Source organism: Contarinia nasturtii, unplaced genomic scaffold, assembly GCF_009176525.2.
Source record: "Contarinia nasturtii isolate CC-2019 unplaced genomic scaffold, AAFC_CNas_1.1 Cnas_scaffold_129, whole genome shotgun sequence".
Classification (NCBI taxonomy): domain Eukaryota; kingdom Metazoa; phylum Arthropoda; class Insecta; order Diptera; family Cecidomyiidae; genus Contarinia; species Contarinia nasturtii.
In genome coordinates, this window is record NW_022197486.1 from 5,812,373 (window position 1) to 5,838,147 (window position 25,775).

Consider the following 25,775-nt stretch of genomic DNA (forward strand, 5'->3'; position numbering starts at 1 on the left):
TTATGTTTCAATTGAATCATTGCGGTTAAAAAATCTTATGTTGCAATATTATTCGAAACAAAATAAGCGGTATTTTTTCACCACACCGATTCAATTGCAGTATTATCGGATGTTATTTGCATCCCAGTACATTTATGTATCTAAAATATTTTCATTTTTCTAGAAATTTTGCAATAAAATATAAATGTTCTATACATTGTGCGTTACTATATTCATTTGCGCACGAAACAATTTCTTCAGAGTCAAATATTGAAATATCTCGTTAAATATTCGCACGATTTGTTTTTTTTTTCTTGTAAATTTACGACGGGAAATCATAGTAAATTTGCAAATGATGAATATTTATATAACCATTTGTGGACGGTTTTGTAATTTTTACAAAGAATTTTTAAGTAGCAACGGAGAGTACAGTAGATAGCGCTATCTGTTGAAAAACGACATATTTCATTATTCGACTTTGAAGAAACTTTCGATGCGTAGTTGAATATATCAAAACACACTATATAGGCGATTTTTTTTTAACAAATCAAGAATATATTAACATTTAGAAAGAACTTGTTTTTATTCACGTAGATAGATTCATCCATTATAGGAACGATCACTGTCTTTTATTGCTCCTTTTATTTGTTTTCATTTGTGTACACTTTAAATATTTATTGATCAAAAATAGGGCATTCTACTATTCGTATATTTTATTGGCGTCGTCATATTATCTTGTTATTGATGAATTTTTTCTTAAAAATGGTGCAAAACTTTTTAAAGCCGATAATTTATAAGATTCATTCCAAACAGGGATTGTTCCTCTGAGGAGAAGGAAAATGTTTTTAACCAAAAACGATATTCTTGTGATAAAAATTGCATTTTGACCAAAAAAAAACTCACTTCAGAAGCAGTATCTCCTCCTCCTCCTCACCATTTTTCCTCCTCAGAGGGACAATCCCTGATTCCAAATCTTTTGGCTACGCATGGTTTCAATGCACGTTTTGAGTAGTTTGTACACCCTCATTCGAAAGAACCATAAGCGCTGCCTCTACTTTAAATTCGTGGTAACCTGTCCGTTTACACTTTACAAGTGACTCAAATAAAACCGGTAGATAAAATGTTGCATTGCCACACACCATTCGAATGTAAATGCTTATGTCACTGGAGAAATTATTTGTCTGTCTAAAAAATCTAAATAAAATGATATATATATTGTTGCGATAAGTGTGATGTAGATAAACGGAATCAAACGTAATTCCTTTAAACAATATTAGAAATTAAAAAAAAAATACGTTTTAAATACAGCTGTCATCGATACTAATAAATAGAACGGCGAAATCCATCATGAAGAATGCAACTTTTTCGATAGCATTGCGTCAATAAAATTGGGCAAAAGTTTAAAAATAGAAGATATGCACTTTTGCGGTGCGATTGAAATGTGATATTTTAAAAAATGGTGACCAAAAATGCATATCATCCTACTTCAAGTTCTACTTCCATTGCATTGGATGGCGATGTTTTTTTTTTAATTAAGAAAGGTCGTTTATTTCTATACAATAGACAACCGTATTTTTTTTTAAACCAAGATTTTAATGTGCTCGTGAAGTGAAAGGGAATTTGAAAAAATAAAACACAAAATAATAAGTACAATCACACGAATGACGTATAAAACAAAATATATATATATAAAAACTATAATAATGTGGTAAATACAGGAAAATAAAAAAAAATGTGCACAGAAAAACTTTAGCAAATAAATAAATAAATACTCTTCTTTAGCTATTTATATTTTTCTTCATTGAGATGTGTTCATTGATAATTTTTCTTTCTGTTGCAATGCATGTCGATGTTGTTCATCTCTGTTAAATTGTTATCATTTTAATGGATGTGTTCATTTTTTGTTGTTTTTCTTTTTACTTGGTGTTAACAAGATTGAGAAACTCTTCGCGCGTTTTCGGATCATCACGAAATACACCCAACATTGTTGATGTCACTGTTTTGCTGTTAATCTTCTGTACACCTCGCATTACCATGCACATGTGCCTGAAAAAGAGATAAACTTATTAGAATATCTGTCAAATTGCATAAATGTGGATTTCAATATTCGAATCGAATAGAAGAAAGAAGGCTGCGATTTATGGTAGCCGCGGTTATTCTTTTAGAATTTATTTTTGAATGGTGAATGTGTGTGTGTGTTTTTTCCGTAATTACTGGTTTTAATTACTTCGACATGTTCTACTTACACTCCTTCAATGACAACAGCGACGCCAGCTGGTTGAACGGCTTCAGTTACGGCGTTCGCAATTTGTTTAGTGAGGCGCTCTTGAACCTGCAGTCGTCGTGAATAAATCTCCACAATTCTGAAATGATATAGTCAGACATGTATTTGGTAAATTGAGTCTTTTTTATCGTGATTTTAGCCATAACAGTATTTTTTCCCCTCTCAATTTCAAATCAACCCAAAATGGCAATGTAAAAGCAAATTTGTTCTGAGAATGGATTGATGTGTATATGTGTGTTTGTGTGCATGTGTGTGAAAAGATGAAGAAAAAAAAGAAAATGCGTGCCATAAAAATTGCGTAATTTACAGAGAAAGAACAAGCTGTATGAAACACCCAAATGAATGTATTGATTATAACGAGAAACGAATAATATGTAGTCATTGTTGCAGCATAACAATGACAATTTAGTGACAACATTTATTTTTGGTTATTTGGTTAAATTCGTGGTCTTTTGATTTAAAGCCAAATATTGCTTGAGAAAAAAAAAGTTATGATTTTAAACATTAAGTGATTGCTCTCAAAATGTGTCTGCGTTCTTGTTTTGTTCTATGCCCTATAGTGGACACACTATCTAGTCTCTACGTAAACTTTGTGCTCTTGAAATTTGTTTGTTTTTTTTTTTTTGGTTTATAATTCACTAGTTGTAGTAAGTTGTTGTAGATGTGTGTGGTTGGTATAGTTTTTCTTACCGAGCAAGTAAATTATAGTCCGTTCCGTATCTATGCTGACTATAAAATTTTACAAAAAGAAAAATAGTATTTTTCATCATCATTTGTGTATTGAATAAAATCAAAATTGATAAATGAATTTGTTGTTTGTTGTGTGTGTGTTTTTGTGTATGTTTTTTCTATTTTCAGTCACATTTTTATAATTGAGTTCTGGCTTCATGTTTGTTTTTAATTATATTTCATAAAGAACGCTTCGATGAAATGCATTTTAACTTGTTGTATGCGTATGTGTGGATAATTTGACTAAAAATATTCCAACTTTGGGGAAAAACTTTATGAATGATTCCCTAAATAAGTTTAAATCACAATATTCTGCGTCGAATGTTTTTTTTTTGCCAGATTTAAAGTGAGTTTTCGTACAAAAAAGAAACCTGTTGTGTTTTTAAAGCTTATTGTCGTTTAGAAAAGAGACGAATTTTGCGTGTGCGTGTATGTTTGCAAGTTTTTCAATTTTGATTCATTTTCTTTTTGGTATGTTAGCTTGATAAAATCAAAGAAGTGATATAAGTACCGGATCCAAACGGAAAAAATGCAAAATAAAATAATCATTTTTACTCACCTCGCCAATTTGCTGAGGCCGAGAATTTTTTTGCTCGGCAAATAACCAATTGACACTTTTCCATAAAATGGTACCAAATGATGTTCGCACATTGAAAACATTTCAATATCTTTCACCACAACCATTTCATCATGATCTTCATCAAAAACGGCTCCATTCAATGCTTCTATAAATTTAAGAAAACCACACCAAAATATGTGCTCGATAAATAACTGTTAGTTTTCAATGTCAACCTAGACAGATTGAAATAATTCTCGGTTTTTTCCTGCTTTGTATTACTTAAAATAGTTTTTTTTTAATGGTTCACCGGAAAAAAATAAATAAATCATGCACTCAAACTTTCGCTTAAACAAATGGACAGAAGTGCGTGTTGTTGGTAATAAAAAAATTTCCATTGACAAAAAAATGGTGTACCTTCCACTTGAACCAATTTACATACGTCACTCAATCACATCAAGAATTGTTATTCACCGTCATTTTATTTCCAATATGTGAACACACATAGACGAATTTTTAAAGTGAAACCAACGAAGAAGAAAAACAATCGAAAAAAAAAATGCAAATATGGAGCCAAATGCAAATTCAAGCATTCGTACTTCAAAAACATTGATCAAAGCTGACCGTACGCTGACAGATTGATGGTGAACATTAAAGAAGGCAAAAACTTAATACAATCATCTATTGAGATGTTGTGTGTGTGTTTTTTGTCTTGAAGTATGTTTGTGAATACCATATACAAAGAATACAGAATATGTATGTAGTAAATTGATTAAAACCACAAATCTAACCAAGATTTGTGACACGAAAACCGCTACCTGAAATTGAGTCAAGGATTTTGTAGTAAAATGAGTATCGTTGAAGAAGAAAAAAATCCAATGACTTAAACAATCAATGTTTTGGCAATGACAAACAATTTCCATTAGTTCTCCATCACTTGAATATCATTTATCACACAATGTACACAGAGCTAAGTAAAGTGCTATTCATATGTGAATTGATTGATGGAAATGGAATAAAACACTTGAATCACTATCATTTTTTTTACAAGTGGGTAGAAAAGAATCGACGCATGTAAAAGTGCCAATGCAAAGCTCTTAAGCTTTCGTATGAGTAAGTTTCTTTCCGGATCTTCATTTTTTTTCTCGAAATACTCGAAGAAATCTTTGCAATTTTTCGAGGAAATAACGATCAGAGCAGTATATTTGCTGGATGAATATCGGCTGATATTTTCAGACGCTGATTCTCAGCGCGTTAAATACAACACAACATCAGTGCAAAGGTTCATTTTTGCATTATCTTTTGGCAGCGGCTGAGAATCAGAGTCTGAAAATATCCAGCGATATTCATCCAGCAAATCACTGGTTAAAATAATAATAAAAAAAAAACGAAAAGTAGTCTCACCTTCGATGCTTTGGTCGTAGCCTTTGGTAAAGAAAAGCATTGCCTTGGCAGCTCGTTCCGGTGTTTTTAATAGCCCTTGACGTGATGGATCTTCACCCAAACTGCTTAACAGCAAGCGATACGACTGTGCCATGTCTGGCAACAGAGCTTCGCGCGTCGGTGGTTTGTGATCCAATTCCAAATCATGATGAAATGTACACTTTTCGTGCCCTTTTGTGTTGGGAGAGAACAAAAAAAAAACAATTAATCAAGAGATAATATCGATCGTCATATCAAAGGTTACATTTGATAAATTTTATGCAAAAAAAAACATTTAATTCAATCATTTGACGCCGTTGAGTCGACGTCGTTTCCTTTCACAGCCTTTCACCAGCATTTTCTTTTTTCTTTCTAAGCTAGCCGCATCGCTTTCTTTCCATTTCGAACAGGATGCTTGTCCATCTGCATCCCCTTGAAATCGAGTTTGAATTCACATAAAAGAATCATTTGTGCGCAACTCAACATCCAAAAATCGAATAGTCAAGTGAATGGAAAAAATATTTATACATATATGTGTGTGTTATGGATTTCATTTAATATGGCACACACGACAGATTTCCAACGATACGTTCAAAGCAATCACTGCAATTGATATCTCATCATTATTCTCAAATGATATTTCTGATTTACAACAAGTTTTTGAAATTAAGCTAATTACATAGCAAGACCAATATAATTATCAACAATAAATGGAAACAGTTGCCAATTGTTCAAATTACAATTATTTTTATCAAACGAATTTGGGTAATTGATTCTATAATCAGAACATACTTCCTTTTCAAATTGTTGAGAAAAAAATATTGACACACTGTCTTATTTCTAGAAAAGAAAAAGAAGAAGTCCGAGAACTGCTTTCAACCGTTTTATGGCGGTTACATGACTTATATAAAAAATTTAATAATTTTTTTGGAATGGAAAAATCAATTTAATCAAGTATCGAACATTGTATTGAAAAAAAAACTGCCTCTCGGAGCCTCTCTATAATGAATAGAAAAAATGAAGAATTTTTTTCGCGTTTTTGACTGTCTTTCTGCTGCTACGTGGCAAACCTTTTTGTAATTAACGTGCTGTTTAGATTTCTTAAATTTCTTATTTTCTGTGTGTATTTAAGGTTTTTCTTTACTTATTTTAAGCGATTATTTAATGCTTTGTCATTTATGGTGAATTCAATGTAAATTTTAATTCACGATATAGTAATGAGGTGTCAGAATGATTTAAGAAAAAGTCACGAATTTAGTGTGTGACAATGTTCAATAAGATTTGTGTTTACATTGGTCGTGTAATAAATAAAACCAAAACGAAAAAAGTGAAATCAATAAAGCAATGTTCACTATGTAGATTAACTAGACTGTCATTTAATTACTCATTGGGATTTGCTAATGAGTATTGACATTTACAAACAGCAAAAAACCCAATCCATAAGTAAAAATTAACTGGCTATCACTTTCATTGCTTATTTAATTGCTATCACGCTTTTTTTTGCTCATTTGCTTTTCCAACGAAATGGCACACGCTATCGTACGCATTTATCATAATTGAAATAGGGTTGTGTATTTAATTCATTGATAACTTTTCGTAACCTTTTTAACGTTTTTTTTTTTATTCATTCATTTGGAATTCCATTTGGGCCCAGTCACAATTGAGGAAAAATAAATGATCAATCCTATTATGAAAACGAAGCAGACAACTGCCATTTAATTATAGCAATGCGTGTTTCGTTTTCTTTCGGTTATTCGTATATCATTTTCTATTGTCAAATTTATAAGAATTTGAATGATTGTTTAGCCATTTAAAATGACCTACTAAATTCTGCCTAATTATCGTCGACGACATAAGTGTTAATAATGGTTTTTGCATAAAATATGACCAAATATGAATATATAAAACGACACTCTGCGGGGGGTTTACCCCAAGCAATGATGAATTGAACTTTATTCTCGGTTTGTGCAATATTTAACCTTTTTCAATTTTATGGCCGATTCCAAATCACATACCGTAATATCAATACAGTAATGATTGCAATGTCTAGTTTGACGACTCGGTTCAATGACGCCAATAAACGAGACAAGTGACAACGAGTTTTTACAGATATTTTTTATGATACTATTTTAAAACCACAACGAACAACAACAACAAAAAATATACATACATACAGAACAGAATGTCAACTTCTTTTTTTCTCTCTCTCAAACTTTTCAAACGATATTCTGTACTTGAACTTATTTTGCTGCCATCGAAAGTAAATTCCATTCTTTTGAGACTTTAAACTGTTGAAAATCTTGAGACGACTATTTAAGTAGTATTCAATGATGAATGAATGACTGAACATCAGAATAACTCAGATATTGTATTCATGAATTTAGTCTTTTAGAAAAAAAATCCTGAAGAATAAAAACATATTCGAAACGTTGGCATAAACGAAATAACAATTAGTTTGGCTTTCAATGAGTGAAAAAATCCATCAACTTTTGAACTTATCTAATATCGGTCGATAGGAAAAACATTAACTAATCTAATCTAGTTCACTGGCGCACTCATTTTTCAATAGAGTTTGTTTGATTCTATTCAAAATACATAAATCTTATGTGAAGCAACAAGTGGAAGCATTGTTTCTTTTATATCATCCTCGCATTTTTAATTTTCTTTTACTTGATTCTCGCCAGAATAATAAGCACAAAAAGCCTTTGTGTCTCATCTCTGCTGATTGTTTGAAATGAATGTATCAATTTAATTACCTGGTGTGGTTGATGTTCTTGGTGTTCGTGGTGTTCCTGGTACGTCGTTTGAATCGCCTTTGAATGCGACCATTTTCAATGGTGCTGGATGAGCTCGTTTTATAAATCCCTTGCCATTGGTGGTCGCTGATTCGGTGGTTGAATGTTGTTGGGCATTATCGTTATTGTCATCATTTCCGTTAAGCGAACTTGTTGCATGGTTGGTTTTTCCATTTTGATTAGCATTTGATTCATCACCATTTCCATGCGATGAGTATGTTGTGCTTCGAGCTTTTGATGAATTTTTATCGTCAATGGTGTTATTCAATTCACTAGGTGTTGTTTCATCGAACGAGCGATTCATGATGAAAATGTTCCCTTCTTTTTGGATTTTCACGAAAACTTCTTTTCAAAAACGTTGTCAGAGTCTCCGTTCAAAAAATCGGGTGTAAAATATTTCGTGGCAGAACGTTTTACACTCACGAAAAAAAAACACACACACAAAAAATCAGAAACTGTCTTTGCACTTATATTCGGAATTTTCGAACCGTTTCTATTCACACAAAACACGAAATAAACAAAATAAAAAAGCGAAATTAGATGGAAAAAACTGGATGGTTAAGTTATGGTAAATGTAGGGTATATATTTGAACACATGCACGTTGTACGGCTATTTCTATCAAACCATCAACTAAATCGTTCAACGAATCTCAGTCAACTGACTACAGAACAGATTTCATTGGCCGTAATAAAAGCAAAAGCAACAGCAGCAACAACAGCAGAGAGCAACAGTGCGAACAACGGCAACAGCAGCATTGACACAAACACTTTCAATACACATATGCCAAAATGTTGTTGAAGGTCTTGCCTTTTCCATCTCTTTTTCGGTGTTGTTTCAACCAATCTCTTTCTAACTGTTGCGTACAGTTGACTGTTCGGTATGCAATTTAGATTTATTTATTTTTTGAAAGGGGCATTTAACAAACGAGCGATAAAACGGGAGCGAACACAGAGAACGGTATGTAAAAAAGAAGGCAGAAAAGGGAAAGACACATAACACACACAATGTCATATAAATATGTGTGTGTGTGTGAGAGAGAGCGTGGAAAGAGCGAATGAGAGAGAAAGAGAAAGAGAATTTATGAAAAAACAGAAAAATATAAAAGCAAGTTGGCAAAGCAATACATGGCTGAACTATTTGCAAACGAATTGGATTGTAGAAACTCTGATATTGATCTTTTATTTTATAGATAACGAACATGCTTGCTTCAACTAATTCCTTGTAATTGACACAAGTTAATTAGTTACCTTTTGAAAACTATACATGAAACTTAAGTTTTATTCTCTTTTGTTTTAAAGTTCAGTAAGCTTAATTTTATTGACGATGTTTCCATGTCGTTGGGTTTTTTTCGATTCTGACTCTATCCCCGAAAAAAAAAACACATTCAAGAAAATACCATAATCAAAAATGTGTGCTGATTTCAAAATGTAAAATTCATACATCGTCATTGTAGTAGACATATATCGTAAAAAGGGCAAGAAATAAACAACAGAATGTTCCGATAAAACTTCCGATGACGTGATATACTCGTTATGATTGATTCATTTAAATTTCCATTCCTTAGATTTGCGCTGTTTTATTGCCAATGACTTGCAATATTCGATATATACGAATGCTAAAATGTTATTCGTTAATTATGCTTTCGAAAAAAGAAGAAGAAGAAGAAGAAACCCACTTTCGAGTAAAGTTCTCAGTAAGAATTTTGGTTGTCACAGCTCAAAACTTTGTGATGGCTCATTAAAGCTTTCTCAGGACCCAAATAATCAAGCATATACGCAACAAGTGATGAAAGTCATGACGAAAAAAAAAATCGCCAGCATTTATGTGTCTCTCGTATTTTCTTCTTTTGAATTTTCAACTGACAAAAATTGTTGTCAAAAAACTACAGTTGAAAATGTTCAAAGGCCATTCGTTCATTGAATATTCCAATTTGGAGTTTTGTTTCTTAAAACCAAAAGCGAGTGTAATTTTTTAGGTCAGTGAAATGTTTCCGTTCGTCATCACCGTAGACATCGGTGTACGTTTCAATATCACAGGAAACCACCTGTAGAGTTTTCGCATTCAATTGAACTGGCTTCATTTACACTTGTCCTTTACTTCATATTTTAACTTCAAGAAGAAAAAAAACAAAACTAAATTAAAACATTCTCAAAAATAATCGATTCTTCAAAAGTCAAGCTTTTTTCTCAATTGAATTATTCCAAAAAAAAAAAAAAAAAAAAAAAAAAAAATTCAAATGGAATTCTACCGCGATTATAAATCAAATATTTATTCACGTACACTAGTTTAAGTGTTATTTTCGTTTTTTTTTAAATAACATAAATTGTCTGTGATGGTGTTCGAAATAGAAAATTTCTGACATCGAAAAAAGAGGTGAGCACGGAAAGGGGTGACCAAGGTTGAATCCCAATGAAATCTACTTATTACTCGATATTTTATTGATTTCAATTCACATAAAAATCCATAAAAATTGGAATTTTAATCATAGAAACCGTTGCATAGTAATCACTTGACTTATCGGCTTATGTGATATATTGTTTCAATTATTTCAAGACGATAATAGATTATATGAGAATAAATCTCAGGCATCTAACACGTGAAATCGTGATTTGTTAAACGACATTCTCCGACATACATACACACACGCGCGCACGCATCGAAAAGAATAAAAAAAAAATCTCAAAGTACATTACAACACATACAGTCATGTCTTTTTTTTTGTATGTTACTAGTGTGAACCATAAATGTTTTGACAGTGCGCAGGTCAAAAAATTAATTCAAATCTGCCATCAATTGCAAGGAGAGAATATATCTATGGTTCAATACTTTGTGCTGTTGCGTGAACATTTCGTTTTTGTTACACTGTGCTCACATTTATTTGGTTGTGTGAATTGCCAAAAATTATATATATATATATATTTATTAAATGTGCAATGGTATAATGTGGGAAAGTCGTGAGTGGAGTTATCTTTGTATTTTCTATTTTGCATTTAATTTCGTCCGATAAGAAAGACTTCAATTTCAAAGTAATTTTTCATTTTATTCATCAAATTCCCAACCCATTGGTAAAGCACGTTCGAATTATTTGATAAAACAAAAATGTGGAGTAAACATTATTTAATGAATGCTTTGATACGGCATAGACTGAGTATAGGTCGATTAACTGCTTCCATAGACAAGAATTCATTTTCAAATACACTTCTTCCGAGCCGAAGTATTTACCATTGGACAAATGAACGACATGTGAACACATATTCCCGCCGATTTTTTTCGGATTCAATTGATGAGGTTTGTGCGTTCTGACTTCTTTTCCGAATTGTTTTTTTTTTTTTGTATCCCTTTTAATCAATCAATTTTTTTTTCTACCACGTATATTTAAAACAAACGTTATCGACCTTGTTTTCGGATGACATAGCCGATTCTATCAAAGCCCAACAGCAAAAAATATGCTTTTTATGACATAAACGGACAACCAGAGTGAGTACATTCAATTGTGTGTTTGCTATTTTAAAATTTTGTGCCAATTGTCAATCAGACCAGGATGTTGCATCAGCTGATGTTGTGTCGATATGTTGTTTTGTCCTTCAATACCAAATGCGATTGTAATAAATATTTTTAGAATATTTCTATGTTTACAATAAGAACGGTAGGCTTAGGCGTGTTTATTGTCGTCGTCGCCGCCACCGCCGCTGCCACCACCGTCGTCATCGTTTGTTATTGTCAAAGTAACGCAATATATTTTACAATTGCGCCATGTCATTTGCTAAGATTTCTTTGAACAAGATATCAATATATATGTTTACGTGCCACTTTATAGGTGAAAATTGTGTGAATAATTTACACGAAAATTACCTTTTAAATATAGCTGTAAAACGAATTTGAAAAAAATAATAACTAATATTGGCTCATTTGAACTAGAACACACCGACTATAAAAGGCATATTTGTTTGTTCAACTAATTTGATCGATGCAATGGCAAAAAATTAGCATTATGATTGAATCGCTGATTTTTCATACAAATAATTTTGGTTTTTGTTTGATTGTCTTTCCATTGGTGTTGTGTGTATATTTTGATCACGATGCCGAATTAATTACAAAAGGAAAACAAATCAAAGAAGTGAATCCGTACCGGAACGGATAAAACATCTCAACCGATAAGTCCGAAACCGTACAAGTGTGTGTTTATCGTTTGATCGGTGAGATTTCGTTCGAAATTGCATTTCTCTAATTAATAGAATATATAACATGGGAATGGGCATTATATTTAGAATGAAACGATGCCAAGATGCCAGATTCTCGTATTAAATGATTAATTTTCATTGAAACCATGCATAAACGTTGTGATGCACCAAATCTCGTACAATGTAAATAAAGTTATTTACGAAAAATATCTTTTTTTTTTCTTCGAAAACTGATTTCATTTCAAAATAGAATAACAAACAACCATGCATCAACAACTAGGGGGTAGACACAAACTCAAAAACTAGAACTTATTTGATCATGAATCATCATTAGAAAAAAAAACTACGAAAAATGTGCAGTACTAAGATTCATGTCTCCGAAGCCTGTGATGCATTTTCTATGTATCTCCCCTAGATCAAGAGTCGCACACATTAAATATCCCTTGATAAATAAATAAAAAATAATAAAAGAGTGTTAATTTGAAATTAGATTCATTTAACACACATTCATAATAACAAAGAACAAATTATTTAACCAAATTATTAATAAAACTTGTGAATTCGTGCACATGCTGATTCTTACCATCGCCATCGCGTTCATGATTTTTTTTCAGTGTATGAACATCATGTGCACAATATTTATGCATATTTGTTTCTTGGTTTATATATAAAAGCAATGTCATCGCTTATTTTCACAATCATTCAAAGAATTTGTGCATAATTAAGAACATTTCATTCATAACTCTTTTTTTTGGTTTCTCGGTTTTCTTCCGACAATTTGTGAATTTTAACATACAAAATCGTACATACGTCGAATAATTTGAGCAAAACGAGAATCATTTTGAGAAAAAAAGAAGAAAAAAATATGGAGGGAGATAATGATGGTACATTAACGGATTGTGGTGAATCCGAATGTTCCTTCACCGAATCCAATCGTGACGACGATTTACCACCCAAACAAAAACGTGCTTTCGTGAAAATGTTAGCAAAATTTATTAGGTGTGCCAAATCATTTATTAAACCAATTACATTTGTTTCATGTGCATGCGTTTACTAAAAGTGGATGACGCAATCAAATATATATGACTGAACCAACAAAAAAAAATGATTGAAAAAAAAGAAAATGATTTTCCATCCTCTTCAATGGATTTAACCAAAGAGATTTTCATTGTTTCGTTTTTAAAACTGTAGTCAACGTGATAACGAAGCTCAAAATGCCGACGATGTTCTCTTTGACATGTTTTGTAATGAGAGCACGGAGTTACTTCCGATTGGTAAATTTCTCGCTGTAAGTGTGTTTGATTTATTATAGATAATATCGCATTTGAATTTTCAATATTCGATTCTGATTTGAAAATGTGCTTTCAATAGGCTCTTCGGACATCGGGAATACGAATGAATGATTTGCGAATCAAGGAAATGATGGAAAATCTGCGAAAAGTTCATCGGCTAACAAATTCGGAAAGCGGAACACCGGAAACACAAAAATTAAATCGAGAAACATTTAAATCGTATGTTTAATTTAAATCGAATTAATGATAATCAACTAATTGTTAATATTTTGTGCAGTGTCATTGCTCCGAATATTGTTCTGATTTCGAAGGCATTTCGTCATCAATTTGTCGTTCCGGATTTTCTCAATTTCACCAAAGACATTGAAGATATTTACTGGAAATGTAAAAGCAATACAGATGGTAAGGTTGCTGCTTATATTCCACAATTGGCACGTGTCAATCCTGATTATTGGGGTGTTAGCGTATGCACAATTGATGGTCAACGATTTTCAATTGGCGATGTTAACGTACCGTTTACATTACAAAGTTGCAGCAAACCATTGATGTATGCCATTGCATTGGAGAAACTTGGACAAGAGGTGGTTTGTATTCAGAATGAAAACGTTTAAAGTGAGATTGCAATCATTACGAAAATCTTAATTTCATAGGTTCATCAATATGTGGGACAAGAACCAAGCGGAAGAAATTTCAATGAACTCATTTTGGATTATAATAGTGAGTATTGAGCAAATCACAAATTTACCACAAAATAATGTATTGAAAAAAAAAATTAATCACAAAATTGTTGTATTATTTAGAAAAGCCACACAATCCAATGATAAATGCAGGTGCAATCATAATATGTTCGTTGGTAAAGACACTAATAAAACCAGAGATGACATTGGCCGAGAAATTTGATTACACTTTATCATACTTTCGAGTGAGTATGCGATTGTGGCTGGTTTTTTCTCAATATTGTGTCAATAAATATTTTTTTTTACAGAAAATGTCCGGCGGTGAATTATTTGGTTTCAATAATGCGGTATTTTTATCAGAACGCGAAGCGGCTGACAGAAATTATGCATTGGGATTTTATATGCGTGAAAATAAATGCTTTCCCGATAAGTGTAATTTGCGTGAATGCATGGATTTTTATTTTCAGGTAAATTATTTCAATTAATTTGTGTAAAAAAAGAATGTCTAAATTTTGATATATACATCTTATGAAAAAATAAGTGAAAAAACTTCTTATTCTGATACAAGTTTAATTTGTAAAACTCATCAGGCGAGCTATAAAACTGAAATCTGTACAAAAATTATGTCATATGTTTACTAAAATTAGAAAATTTAGTTGATGTTTAAAATATGAAACAAATTTGAAAAGAGAAAAATAATCATGGTTACATTGATGACAAAATTAAGTAATGGTATTTAAATTGAAAGATATTTAAAATCAAATAAAAACATAGTTCCAATGAAAGAAGGCGCTCGATTCACATATTGAATATGTCATCTGTTGTAATTGGTGATGTTAATTTGATATACATCTTGTTGGGCCTAAAAATGAAGATTTTTAATGTGTTAATGAATCAATGTGTTTTTTTTTTCGTATAGTGCTGTTCGATGGAAGCGACATGTGATACAATGTCAATATTAGCCGCTACATTGGCGAATGGTGGCATCTGTCCACTTTCCGAAGAGAAAGTCTTTCGACCGGATGTAGTTCGTGATGTACTATCGCTTATGCACTCCTGTGGAATGTATGACTATTCGGGTGAATTTGCGTTCAAAGTTGGTGTTCCGGCAAAATCTGGTGTTTGCGGTGGAATGCTTGTTGTGATTCCGAATGTAATGGGCATATTCACGTGGTCGCCACCATTGGATCCATTAGGGTAAGATTCTCTATAATTAGCAAAAACGGTGATGATGGTGCTTAGCACAATTTGCGTACAGATAAATCTCAAGCAAGAATAATAAGTGTTCAATTAGCGCCTGAATGTCGCATACTTGATGCACTCATGTACCACCGTACAATATCATCGTGCAAAAGAGTCATCGTTTAAGAAGAGTAGACGTAATTCTCCGTTCATTAAAATTTGCACGAAGAACGGGAAGAAATGACACACTTCAGTTTGCTTCATTGTTCCTGAACTTGAAAACAATAACTAATGATATACTTTTGTTTGTTATATACAGGAATAGCTGTCGTGGTGTTCAATTTTGTGAGGTAAGTTCTCTTTCCATATAGAAATTGTGCCATGTTAGTTATATAACAATGAATGTTTGTATTTATAGGAATTGGTCAGCGGTTTTAACTTCCATCCATATGATAATTTAAAGCATGCAAGTCATAAGAAAGATCCGAGACGACATCGATATGAAACAAAGGGTCTATCGATTGTAAATTTATTGTTTTCGGCGGCAAGTGGTGATGTAACAGCATTGCGTCGTCATAAATTGTCTGGCATGGATATAACATTATCGGACTATGATGGACGGACTGCATTACATCTGGCCGCATCCGAAGGTCATTTAGATTGCGTTCAATTTTTATTGGAACAATGTAATGTTCCATTTGATCCAAAAGATCGATGGGGTAACATGCCTTTCTATTATTTAATAATTCGATTTGATTCTTTTTTCGATTATTTTAAATTAATTCTATTCATTTCTTTTGTGATTCACCCCTTAGGCAACATGCCAATTGATGAAGCTGAAACATTTGGCCATGAAACGGTAAACCAAACGTGTTTTTTTATTTTTATTCGATGAAATTAATGTTAATGTGTATTTTTAAGGTTGTGGAATTCCTAAGGAATTGGCAAAATAAACCGCCAAACAAATCGGATTCAGGTCAATCGGAAAACAGCACCAGATCGGCATCACCGTTATCAAATGAATCAAATCCATTTCCAAGCCATCCGAGTCATACGTCACCATTACCATAAACAGGAACGTTTTTTGGCCTACAACCAAACTAAACCATTCCGATTTTTAAACAACAAAAAAATTATTTGAAATGCGTTTTTTGATCAAGATATATATTTATATTAAGATAAAGCAATCAATGGACAATAATTGTTGGCTTAATATTGCTTTTGCTAAAGCAATCTTTTGAATTATATATTGAAATAAATTATTATCTGTGTTTTGAGAGACTTGTTGTATGTGTCATTTGTAAAAATTTGAATCGTAGGAAAAGGCGGTTTCGTCGCCAACTCATGCTACCGCATGGTTGACACAAGAGTTGGCGACGAAACCGACTTTTACACTACTGATTTGATTTTTAAAATCGAGTTATGCACAATTACTAAATCAATTAAACTCCGTTTTAAATTAGTCAAATAAAGTAGCTGGAATTTTAAATTAAAGCAATGTCGATTGTTTTTTTGCTATTTTTAAAATTCTATTTTTAAATCAATACATTTTATCTAGGTAAAAGTAGTTTGGTATCGCCGTTCTTCAAAACAAGTCAATTTTTTTAGAAATTCACATTATTCGTTATTTGGGCAAAAACACCGTTTTTCGTTCTTCTTTAATTTTCATCAAAAAATGTTGGTCATTGAAACCGTGCTCTTTTTATGATTTTCTTAAAAAATTCTATTATTTGCTTTTCCAGTAATTTTCGTATTCTGGGAAAACGAATTTTTTTTTCAAAATTACTGTATTTTTTAGAAAAAATAAAAATTGTCATATTTCAGAAAAACTAGCCACTACTTTTTCCCATTTTCCAGGCAATTCATGGATTCCGTGCCAAAAGAATGGTTGTTGTTTTGAACGAAACCACGAACCGACCCAATTTGCGATTTCCTCCGAAGAAGTGAAGCGTTTGCCTGCCAATTCGTTTTGCATCGTTCGAAACAAGTAGTAATCAGAAGGACTTCCCACTTAGTTGTTTCCAAGTATTGTTTGACGAAATTTGCGACATGTGGCCGAGCATTGTCATGAAGAAGAATTAACCCGTTGTGTTTTTCCCTCCATTCTTTCCGATCTTTGTCCAATGGTCGCTTCAATCGCATCAGTTGTAGTCGATAGCGATCTCCTGTGACTGTTTCACCCGGTTCCAGCAGCTCATAATACACGATCCCACCAAACACAGAGCATTACCATGAATATCTTCCTTTGCTTGCAATGGTCCTGGTTCGCCGCGTCGAACGTATGATTTTTTTCGCTTTGGGTTATCGTAGTGGATCCACTTTGCATCGCCCGTAACAATTTGATCCAAAAATGAGTTGCTTTTTTGTCTTGCGAGCAGCATTTCACAGATGGTAAGACGCCTTTCAACATCTCTCGGTTTCAATTCGTGCGGCAACCAGTTTCCAAATTTTTGGATGAACCCTAATGCTTTTAAACGTTGTAAAATGGTTGCTTGAGTTACTCCCAATGATTTAGCGAGTTCTTCTTGCGTTTGGCATGGATCTTCATCGAGTAACAATTCCAATTCTTCATCTTCAAATTTTTTCGGCTGGCCTGGACGCTCTTTGTCTTCCGTGTCAAAATCACCACTTCTGAATCTTCTAAACCATTTTTCACATACACTTATTGAAATCGAATATTTGGGATACGTTTCCGACAACAAACGATGACATTCAGAAGCACTTTTCTTTTGATTAAAGTACAAAAGCATTGCTTCCCGCAAATGCTGTTTTTTTGGAACGTAATTCGACATTTTAATCGCAGTAAAAAACTTGTGTGTGCAGAATTGTTTTCACTTTGATAGATCAGTAGTGTAAAAAAGCGGGTTTTATCCCGCATTAATTATTTCCCAAACATATGTTCTCTCTCTCTCTCTCTCTCTCTCTCTCTCTCGCTGAGCTACATCAACCGTTACTAATATGGCAACGGACCTGCTTGTAATATATAACAGAAACACTGTTTCCAGAAATGGTAATCAAACAAGAGGAAAATAATGAGTTGAATGAGGTGAAGGACTTTCTCGCATGTAAGTATTTGTTATCGTCCAAAAAAAACATCGTAATTTGAAAAACTAAGAACAAAATTTCTGATAAAGGTTCGAAGGCTCACCATGAACTGCGTATCTATCAAACATACGATGCTGCATTGGATGCATTGCGTCGCATGCGAAATGCAGCAGATTCCAGAATGCTGGTCAAATATAGTCAATCGTTCTTGTCATTGGTTAAACTTGTTCTAAAATATCAAAAGGACTACGAGAATCAATTTTCAGTAGAGCGCGACACTAGTGAAAGCAATTTAATGAAAATTTGTAAGTATATTGTATACGCATTGCTCATGTTCGATTATTGTATTCGTTTTTAAAGTTAAATTAACTAAAATCGTTTCTTTATCTTGTTCTAAGCGTCCAAAGGTTGGAACACTTTGCTATTAAACCACATTGAGGAGAACCGTCAACTTACCTCAAATGCAATGAACACTGAAAATGGACGTGTGGGGGCATTGCTATTGGTAGAAGCTTCAAAAAACGCTAAGATATGTTTTAATCTTCTTGTCGATCGCAGAAACTTCAATTAGAATTGATTTTTGTGCTATTATTCTTACATTGTGATAAATAAAAGAATACATCATTTTTCTATTTATAGAAATAAAAAAAAAGAACTAATGGATCATAAATGTAACTTTGTGTGTCTGAATGGCACACTATTTTGATAAAATGCACATCAATTAAGTGTTTATCTTTTTCTTTCTACTTTTTCGGTTTGAAACCGCCTTTTCCACTACTCATTTGATTTTTAAAATCGAATTATGCACAATTACTAAATCAATTAAACTCCGTTTTAAATTAGTCAAATTAAGTAGCTGGGATTTTATCTGGATAATTATTTGTGTGTGCTTTTGAAAGCGTTCAGCTCATAAAAGCAATCGTTTTTTTTTTTTTTTTTTTTTTCAAATTACAATATGAACTTCAAAATCAATCATATAGTCATTGCGATTTCTGCATGGCATTTCATCTAAATTTTCCATTCCAAAAAAATACTCCAAATACAGTTCAAAGAAGTCAACAATAAGGAACGATCGGTTCAAAATTTATGGTCAGAGGAGAGATCAAAAGATAAGGTATGCAACAGAAATGTTTCGAAAAAAAAGTATAAATGATAATTTTTGCATTTTCTTTTAGAATTCATTTCGTCATTTGTACTGTGTTTACTGTTTAGCGTACAGTCAAATCCCAATACGATGTACAGCGAAGATCATACAGGAATAGAAACGTTAATTGCCGAAAATGTAGCCATGCAAAATCTTAATAATCGTTTGGCTTGCTTCATTGATCGAGTTCACTCCATTGAGATCAATTGTCATTGCTCAAAAAATGAAATCGATATTTTTTGTGCAAAAAATATGGAATTAGAAAGAGAACTCAACGACGCAAACAATCGTATTAATGTTTTAGAAGAATCTCTCTTAAGGCCGAGAAGAAACTTCGTGAAGGTGAACACAATCAAGTTAACAATGTACGCGAAGAAAATTGTCGACATCTACAAAATTGTCGAGCACTTATGGACATCAAAGCCTCATTGGAACTGGAAATTGCTGCATTGACGATGAATTATTTTCAATTGAAGAAAAGCGTTTGAATGAGTTCTCTGTTCCACCGTGTCAAACCAGCATTGATTGGATGAGTTTTGCTGAAAATTCAACAACAAATATTGATAGTTCATATTCATATGCATCCTTTTTAGATGGAATTAACAGACAACCAGACTTGTCACCTCAATCGAATGTTAAACACGCAACTCAATAAATAAAATATAAAATCTCTTATTTCAAGATTAAATTGTTTGGTTTCACCGCAAAAACTGCATTCTTGGTACATATATTGAATGAAGTTTAAAAAAATTTATAATAAACTCTGTATACAATGAAATAATAATGGTAATAAATGATGTTATTTTGGATCATATGCGATGAAGACAAAATGATGGGTTTTGTAACCAAATCCTTGTTGCTTGGTTACTATATGTTTTCGTTAGCCTTTCATACAGAGCCTTCCAATGTATACATTTTCCTTTGACAAATGAAATGGTGACCAAATAATTGCATTTTCGCTTGCAAAATTAAAAGAGAAAAAGAGAGTAAGTATAAAGATAAAAAAGAGAAGAAAGATGAGAATAAGCGAATGGTTGAAGGTGATTTTATGTTGTTTTATGTTTATGTGAGCTTGATTATGTTTCTATTTGAAAATTATTTGTTGAAATGTTCAGCTTAAATCAAAATTCTTCGGATGTCTTACGTTGAAAAAACGTTGTTGAAATGTTTTACTTCAATGAAATTATTTTAGAATGTTCTGTTTCAATATGATGGGAAAAAATATGCCATTTTCATTTTCACCCTATCAGTTATTCTATTCTATGACTGGGAAAATGAAATAATGCTTCCAAATAATAGTGCGGAAAAGTTCGTTTTACTATTAAACCCTTTATTCAATTTTGCCGATATGAACGATATGAAGTTCTCCTCTGTGTTGTGACATTTCGTACCAACACAAGCGCATTGTTCAAAAGATTTTATTTTCTGAGCCAACTTCATTCAAATGCCTAATGAGCGTATTTGACACATGAAAATTGTTTTGGCAGCTGAAGCTTTGGAATCAAACAACAAAATTAAAATCTCGCAAAAGTTAAAGAAAAACATGGAAATGAGAATGTTGTCGGGAGATGCATCAGTTCTTGGTATGATAATATAGATTTTTTTTTTTCCACAAAATATGTTCGATTTGGTGAATATTGTTTCGTTTTGTCTTTGTGCTTGTTTTGGGTTATTTATTCATTTATATATTCAACAGAAACACTGTTTCCAGAAATGGTAATCAAACAAGAGGAAAATGATGAGTTGAGTGAGGTGAAGGACTTTCTCGCATGTTAGTATTTGTTATCGTCCAAAAAAAACATCGTAATTTGAAAAACTAAGAATAAAATTTCTGATAAAGGTTCGAAGGCTCACCATGAACTGCGTATCTATCAAACATACGATTCTGCATTGGATGCATTGCGTCGCATGCGAAATGCGGAAGATTCCAGAATGCTGGTCAAATATAGTCAATCGTTCTTGTCATTGGTTAAACTTGTTCTAAAATATCAAAAGGACTACGAGAATCAATTTTCAGTAGAGCGCGACACTAGTGAAAGCAATTTAATGAAAATTTGTAAGTATATTGTATACGTATTGCTCATGTTCGATTATTGTATTCGTTTTTAAAGTTAAATTAACTAAAATCGTTTCTTTATCTTGTTCTAAGCGTCCAAAGGTTGGAACACTTTGCTATTAAACCACATTGAGGAGAACCGTCAACTTACCTCAAATGCATTGAACACTGAAAATGGACGTGTGGGGGCATTGCTATTGACAGAAACTATAAAGAACGCCAAGATATGTTTTAATCTTCTTGTCGATCGCAGAAACTTCAATTAGAATTGATTTTTGTGCTATTATTCTTACATTGTGATTTGAATAAAATAAATACAGAAGAAATCGTTCTATGCATCTCAATGTTTACTTAAAAATTACAATAAATAAAAGAATACATCATTTTTCTAATTATAGAAATAAAAAAAAGAACTAATGGAACATAAATGTAACTTTGTGTCTGAATGGCACACTATTTTGATAAAATAGTACATCAATAAAGTGCTTTTCTTTTTCTTTCTACTTTTTCGGTTTGAAACCGCCTTTTCCACTACTCATTTGATTTTTAAAATCGAATTATGCACAATTACTAAATCAATTAAACTCCGTTTTAAATTAGTCAAATTAAGTAGCTGGGATTTTAAATTAAAGCCATTTCGATGTTTTTTTTTTTTGCTATTTTTAAAATTCTATTTTTAAATCAATACATTTTATCTAGGTGAAAGTAGTTTGGTATTGCCGTTCTTCGAAACAAGTCAACTTTTTTTTAGAAATTCCCATTATTCGTTATTTGGGCAAAAACACCGTTTTTCGTTCTTCTTTAATTTTCATCAAATAATGTTGGTCATTGAAACCGTGATCTTTTTGTGATTTTCTTAAAAAATTCTATTATTTGCTTTTCCAGTAATTTTCGTATTCTGGGGAAACGATTTTTTTTTTCAAAATTAATGTATTTTTTAGAAAAAATAAAAACTGTAATATTTCAGAAAAACTACTTATGATGAAAAAAAACTCAAAAATCTTCGATAAAATGCATTCATCCACTCGAAATGAATCAAACTAATATGTATATGTATTTTTCGAGGTTTTTGTCGTTGTGAATAATTTGGGTTTATCCAATGCAGAGACCTCTAATACCAAAATGGCCTTGAGATTTGAATGCTTGATTACCGGTGTGTCATGAATGTAATTCCATTTGTATTATCTAAAAATTGAACATATCGTCGGATACGTGTTGAACACGATCCATTTATTCGGTTTACCTAGTTTCAGTAAACGTTATGCCAAAATTTGAAACCAGTTGATCAATCTCGGTGTGCTTGAAGCATTAAAAAAAACTTGAATTTCGGTACTTTCAATAGTTCATCATAATTTCAAAATTGTATATAAAAGGGGCCAATAAATTTGAAAAATTATCAGTTCCGTTTGCTTCACTCAAACAGCAGCAATCATCCAAAGAAAAAAAAAATAGTCAAAATGATCAAAATCGTAAGTAAATATAAATAATTTACCTATTATTCGAATATTTGGGTGTTTTATCAAGTTTTTCTAAATCGACTTATATACCTGAGCTAGAAAATCACAATCCAAAACAAACTGTAAAATAATTATAATAATTTTGTTTATAGACCATCATCGCACTTGTCGCCATTTTGGGAATTGCAATGGCATTCCCACAAGATGCAGTATTGACACGTTCAGAAATCCGCGATGACTTCAATCAATTTGCATTAAGCTACTCATCGGATAAAGGTTACGGGGTCTCACAACAAGGTGCTTTAAAAACTATTGATACTGAAAATGGCAAACAAAATATTTACGTACAACGCGGTATATACGCTTTTTATGGAACGGATGGCAAGAAATACACAGTTGAATGGGTAAGTTGGTTAGAGAATCAGCTAGAGTTGTTGTGGCGATGAAGAACAACTTTTTTTATTAAACATTTTTTCTTTTCTTTCTATTTACGTGACCGAATACAGATTGCCGATGAGAATGGTATGTATCGAGTTAATGCTTGGCAATAAATTGGTATGATTCTGATAATATTATCGTTTGTTTTCTTAAATTAAGGTTTCCGAGCAACAGGTGATCATATTCCAGTCGCCCCACCAGCTCCGGAAGTGCCAATGCCTTAAACAAAGATGCTCAACGATGTACAATTCCACCAAATTAGATGGTTATTTCTGATATTTTTTTTATAGTTTTTAAATTATAACTTGAATATGATGTGATTATTAAAATTCCAGAAATAACAAAGAAATTATTCAAAATCAATTGAAAAACACGTATTTTCGATTTTTATTTTCAATTTTTTGATTCAAAAATGTGTTTATTCAAAAAAAGCATCCGGAAAATGTTTTTACTCAGTTTTTCACAATTCGATTGAATAATTCAAGATCAAAAACAAGCAATAAATTTCAACAATTATTTTGGAATTATTTTCTCGAATGAGTGTAGTGCAAATGACTCGTTCTCGCTGGCACTTCATCGGCCTTATCGACACAAAATATCAACGCTCCGTCGGCCAGGCGGTTGAATGGCGAGCATATCTGTGATAAAAATTATAAGAGAATTTTTTAATTGTAAACGTCAAATCACAATAAAATGTGAACATTTTTTTTTCATTAATTTTGTCCAACTATATGGAGACCAGAACGAATAGAAAAAAGCATCGAACAGGCACTATGACACAAGTCAGCGGTGATTGATCTTGGCAATCGAATGATTGAAACATTTCGTAAATTCGTCATGTTTCATAGATACATTAATTGCCGGAATTGGAAATTTTTTTTGGTCAGGGACTATGCTTACCTTTATGTAAAACGGTGTTTTTCTCTTTTGTTTGTGCTCAAGTTCAATGCCATTCACATGATGGTAACAAAATTCACCTGAAATAAAATTGGAATATTCTATATTATTAATGGTGTCTATGTTTTATAAACAATGTGTGTCATTGGAAACAATGAAAGTAAAGCAAAAGAAAAAAAAATGTTGCAAGAAATTCCCAGGTGATCCGAACCAGTTTTGGTTTCAATTCGATTGTGAAATTCCCTTGCGGTTTGTTGTTGCATTTATTGTAACTAGGATATAATCGACTAAAAGAAAATACCCTCCAGGTAAATGCATTTCATTAATTAGCGAATTCAAAATTCCCCATCAATGAAAGTTGAACAATGAAAAAAAATTAATTCAAAAATGAAAAAAAATATTACCTCATGTTCGCCACGTGGTTTTCACGGTGATGTTCACATGTTTTTTTTTTGCTTTTTAATTTTACCAAAGCATTAAAATCAATGGAATTGATCAATTTCATCTATTATCAATGATCATTTTTTCGAATAAAAAATTCGCTTAGAGAAATTTTTTGAAATTTTTTCGAAATATTCTCTGTTTAACTTGGAGCTATGTTGATTTTCAATGTCTTCACATGGAACAGTCGACTCGAAATGGACCGACTACATGTATAATTCACACGAATAGAAGGCGGTCCACTGACATTTCATGAGTGGAGACTGTCAATGTTTTGACATCCATTTATTTTATGGTTATGTTCAAATCGATGTGCTAAAGAAAAAAACCTCAACAATTTTTTTTGGGTACTTTTTCGAAGTTTTCCATAACTATTTTATAAATAAATTCAAAATGTTGGCCCGAATAGTGAAATCAACACAAATTGGAAGTGTTGTACTTCGACAGTATCCACGAGTGACAGTTTGTTCACAAGTAAAACATTTTAGTGATAAAGTTGACGAAGCAGCAGCAAATACCAGTTCAAATGAGGAAAAAGTTGAGACAAACAATAAATTGGGCTCATTTGCCAAGGCATTTATAGAACTCGAAAAGATTAACGAAGAAAAAGAACCGGCTCCAGTTGTTCAAGTGCCCTTTAAAAAATTGCTGAAAGATTCCAAATTTATTGATGTAAGTGTACTAAATTTTGCCGGATTTCAATTTTAATCAATTGGAAGAAGATAAAAAAAAAACAGTTTAATGATTTGAGACTTGTTTTGTTATTTCTAGCTGGGCGATCCATTGAATAAAGTCGTGTCAGGTGAAATTGTGCAAGTAGTCAACGATGATTTATACATTGATTTTGGATGGAAATTCAACTGTGTATGCAATCGACCAAAAAGGAATGGAGAGTAAGTGAATCGTCACGATATCGCTTGGATGATTTTAATATTTTCATTTTTTGTTGCAGAAAATATGTTCGTGGAGCCAAAGTAAAGCTACGTGTGACAGAGCTCGAGCTATCATCACGATTTTTGGGCGAAGAAAAGGATTTAACCATATTAGAAGCTGATTGTAAATTAATTGGTTTAATTTCATCACCAGTGAAGTCAAGCTAAAGCATCGAATTCAAATGATTTATTAGAAATAAAATTTATATTCAAAATAAAAACGAAAACATTTTCTTTCTTTGAATATCAAAAATATACATTTCTTTT

The 25,775-nt window shown here is 32.2% G+C and overlaps 5 protein-coding genes and 1 long non-coding RNA gene across 10 annotated transcripts; 4 read left to right on the forward strand and 2 right to left on the reverse strand.

Annotated features, from left to right (window-relative positions):
- Nucleotides 1–1,736: 1,736 nt before the first annotated feature.
- On the reverse strand, nucleotides 1,737–8,537 carry LOC116343896 (GTP cyclohydrolase 1-like). Of its 2 annotated transcripts, XM_031772207.1 has the most exons (6): nucleotides 7,727–8,537; nucleotides 4,953–5,162; nucleotides 3,552–3,717; nucleotides 2,954–2,992; nucleotides 2,226–2,342; nucleotides 1,737–2,025 (listed from the first exon to the last, which is right to left on the reverse strand). In XM_031772207.1, exons 1-6 carry the CDS (start codon nucleotides 8,067–8,069, stop codon nucleotides 1,896–1,898), a joined length of 1,005 nt encoding a protein of 334 aa, XP_031628067.1. In that variant the 5' UTR covers nucleotides 8,070–8,537; the 3' UTR covers nucleotides 1,737–1,895. The 2 variants fall into 2 exon arrangements, with proteins under 2 accessions (XP_031628067.1, XP_031628076.1); XM_031772216.1 differs by lacking the exon at nucleotides 2,954–2,992 and having other exon boundaries at nucleotides 7,727–8,533.
- A 2,121-nt stretch (nucleotides 8,538–10,658) lies between these two features.
- On the forward strand, nucleotides 10,659–16,596 carry LOC116341458 (glutaminase kidney isoform, mitochondrial). Of its 4 annotated transcripts, none has more exons than XM_031768583.1 (14): nucleotides 10,659–10,720; nucleotides 10,838–11,054; nucleotides 11,182–11,243; nucleotides 13,139–13,235; nucleotides 13,319–13,458; nucleotides 13,517–13,820; nucleotides 13,890–13,956; nucleotides 14,040–14,161; nucleotides 14,225–14,383; nucleotides 14,836–15,113; nucleotides 15,418–15,448; nucleotides 15,517–15,817; nucleotides 15,914–15,957; nucleotides 16,020–16,596. In XM_031768583.1, the coding sequence occupies exons 2-14, from the start codon at nucleotides 10,866–10,868 to the stop codon at nucleotides 16,167–16,169; spliced, it is 1,944 nt and encodes a 647-aa protein (XP_031624443.1). In that variant the 5' UTR covers nucleotides 10,659–10,720; nucleotides 10,838–10,865; the 3' UTR covers nucleotides 16,170–16,596. The 4 variants fall into 4 exon arrangements, with proteins under 4 accessions (XP_031624443.1, XP_031624434.1, XP_031624465.1 ...); XM_031768574.1 differs by having other exon boundaries at nucleotides 10,703–10,720; nucleotides 13,517–13,823; XM_031768605.1 differs by lacking the exons at nucleotides 10,659–10,720; nucleotides 10,838–11,054; nucleotides 11,182–11,243 and adding an exon at nucleotides 12,659–12,928 and having other exon boundaries at nucleotides 13,517–13,823.
- Nucleotides 16,597–20,733: 4,137 nt separating this feature from the next.
- Nucleotides 20,734–21,681, forward strand: LOC116346481. The gene is made up of 4 exons (XM_031776558.1): nucleotides 20,734–20,870; nucleotides 20,984–21,058; nucleotides 21,128–21,343; nucleotides 21,437–21,681. The coding sequence occupies exons 1-4, from the start codon at nucleotides 20,756–20,758 to the stop codon at nucleotides 21,607–21,609; spliced, it is 579 nt and encodes a 192-aa protein (XP_031632418.1). The 5' UTR covers nucleotides 20,734–20,755; the 3' UTR covers nucleotides 21,610–21,681.
- Nucleotides 21,682–22,685: 1,004 nt separating this feature from the next.
- Nucleotides 22,686–23,601, forward strand: LOC116348488 (cuticle protein CP14.6-like). Its single transcript, XM_031779514.1, has 4 exons — nucleotides 22,686–22,812; nucleotides 22,953–23,204; nucleotides 23,307–23,322; nucleotides 23,398–23,601. Exons 1-4 carry the CDS (start codon nucleotides 22,801–22,803, stop codon nucleotides 23,460–23,462), a joined length of 345 nt encoding a protein of 114 aa, XP_031635374.1. The 5' UTR covers nucleotides 22,686–22,800; the 3' UTR covers nucleotides 23,463–23,601.
- A 57-nt stretch (nucleotides 23,602–23,658) lies between these two features.
- On the reverse strand, nucleotides 23,659–24,790 carry LOC116348498. Its single transcript, XR_004201821.1, has 3 exons — nucleotides 24,540–24,790; nucleotides 24,139–24,215; nucleotides 23,659–23,876 (listed from the first exon to the last, which is right to left on the reverse strand). It is a non-coding gene; the product is annotated as an uncharacterized LOC116348498 (long non-coding RNA).
- A 58-nt stretch (nucleotides 24,791–24,848) lies between these two features.
- Nucleotides 24,849–25,735, forward strand: LOC116348480 (28S ribosomal protein S28, mitochondrial). The gene is made up of 3 exons (XM_031779503.1): nucleotides 24,849–25,248; nucleotides 25,348–25,469; nucleotides 25,529–25,735. The coding sequence occupies exons 1-3, from the start codon at nucleotides 24,970–24,972 to the stop codon at nucleotides 25,674–25,676; spliced, it is 549 nt and encodes a 182-aa protein (XP_031635363.1). The 5' UTR covers nucleotides 24,849–24,969; the 3' UTR covers nucleotides 25,677–25,735.
- The last annotated feature ends 40 nt before the right edge of the window (nucleotides 25,736–25,775 follow it).

Excerpts from the sequence above, each read along its gene's own strand:
- LOC116343896 (XM_031772207.1), bottom strand. The coding sequence starts at position 8,069 with ATGAATCGCTCGTTCGATGAAACAACACCTAGTGAATTGAATAACACC. Across the intron at positions 3,718-4,952 it reads CTACGACCAAAGCATCGAAG|AAGCATTGAATGGAGCCGTT; the intron begins GTGAGACTACTT and ends TTAAATTTATAG. Across the intron at positions 2,343-2,953 it reads GACTATAATTTACTTGCTCG|AATTGTGGAGATTTATTCAC; the intron begins GTAAGAAAAACT and ends ATATCATTTCAG.
- LOC116348480 (XM_031779503.1), top strand. The coding sequence starts at position 24,970 with ATGTTGGCCCGAATAGTGAAATCAACACAAATTGGAAGTGTTGTACTT. Across the intron at positions 25,249-25,347 it reads AAGATTCCAAATTTATTGAT|CTGGGCGATCCATTGAATAA; the intron begins GTAAGTGTACTA and ends TGTTATTTCTAG. Across the intron at positions 25,470-25,528 it reads CGACCAAAAAGGAATGGAGA|AAAATATGTTCGTGGAGCCA; the intron begins GTAAGTGAATCG and ends TTTTTGTTGCAG.
- LOC116341458 (XM_031768574.1), top strand. The coding sequence starts at position 10,866 with ATGTGGAGTAAACATTATTTAATGAATGCTTTGATACGGCATAGACTG. Across the intron at positions 11,244-13,138 it reads GACATAAACGGACAACCAGA|TCAACGTGATAACGAAGCTC; the intron begins GTGAGTACATTC and ends TTAAAACTGTAG. Across the intron at positions 15,449-15,516 it reads GTGGTGTTCAATTTTGTGAG|GAATTGGTCAGCGGTTTTAA; the intron begins GTAAGTTCTCTT and ends TTGTATTTATAG.
- LOC116346481 (XM_031776558.1), top strand. The coding sequence starts at position 20,756 with ATGAAAATTGTTTTGGCAGCTGAAGCTTTGGAATCAAACAACAAAATT. Across the intron at positions 20,871-20,983 it reads GGGAGATGCATCAGTTCTTG|AAACACTGTTTCCAGAAATG; the intron begins GTATGATAATAT and ends TATATTCAACAG. Across the intron at positions 21,344-21,436 it reads AAGCAATTTAATGAAAATTT|CGTCCAAAGGTTGGAACACT; the intron begins GTAAGTATATTG and ends TCTTGTTCTAAG.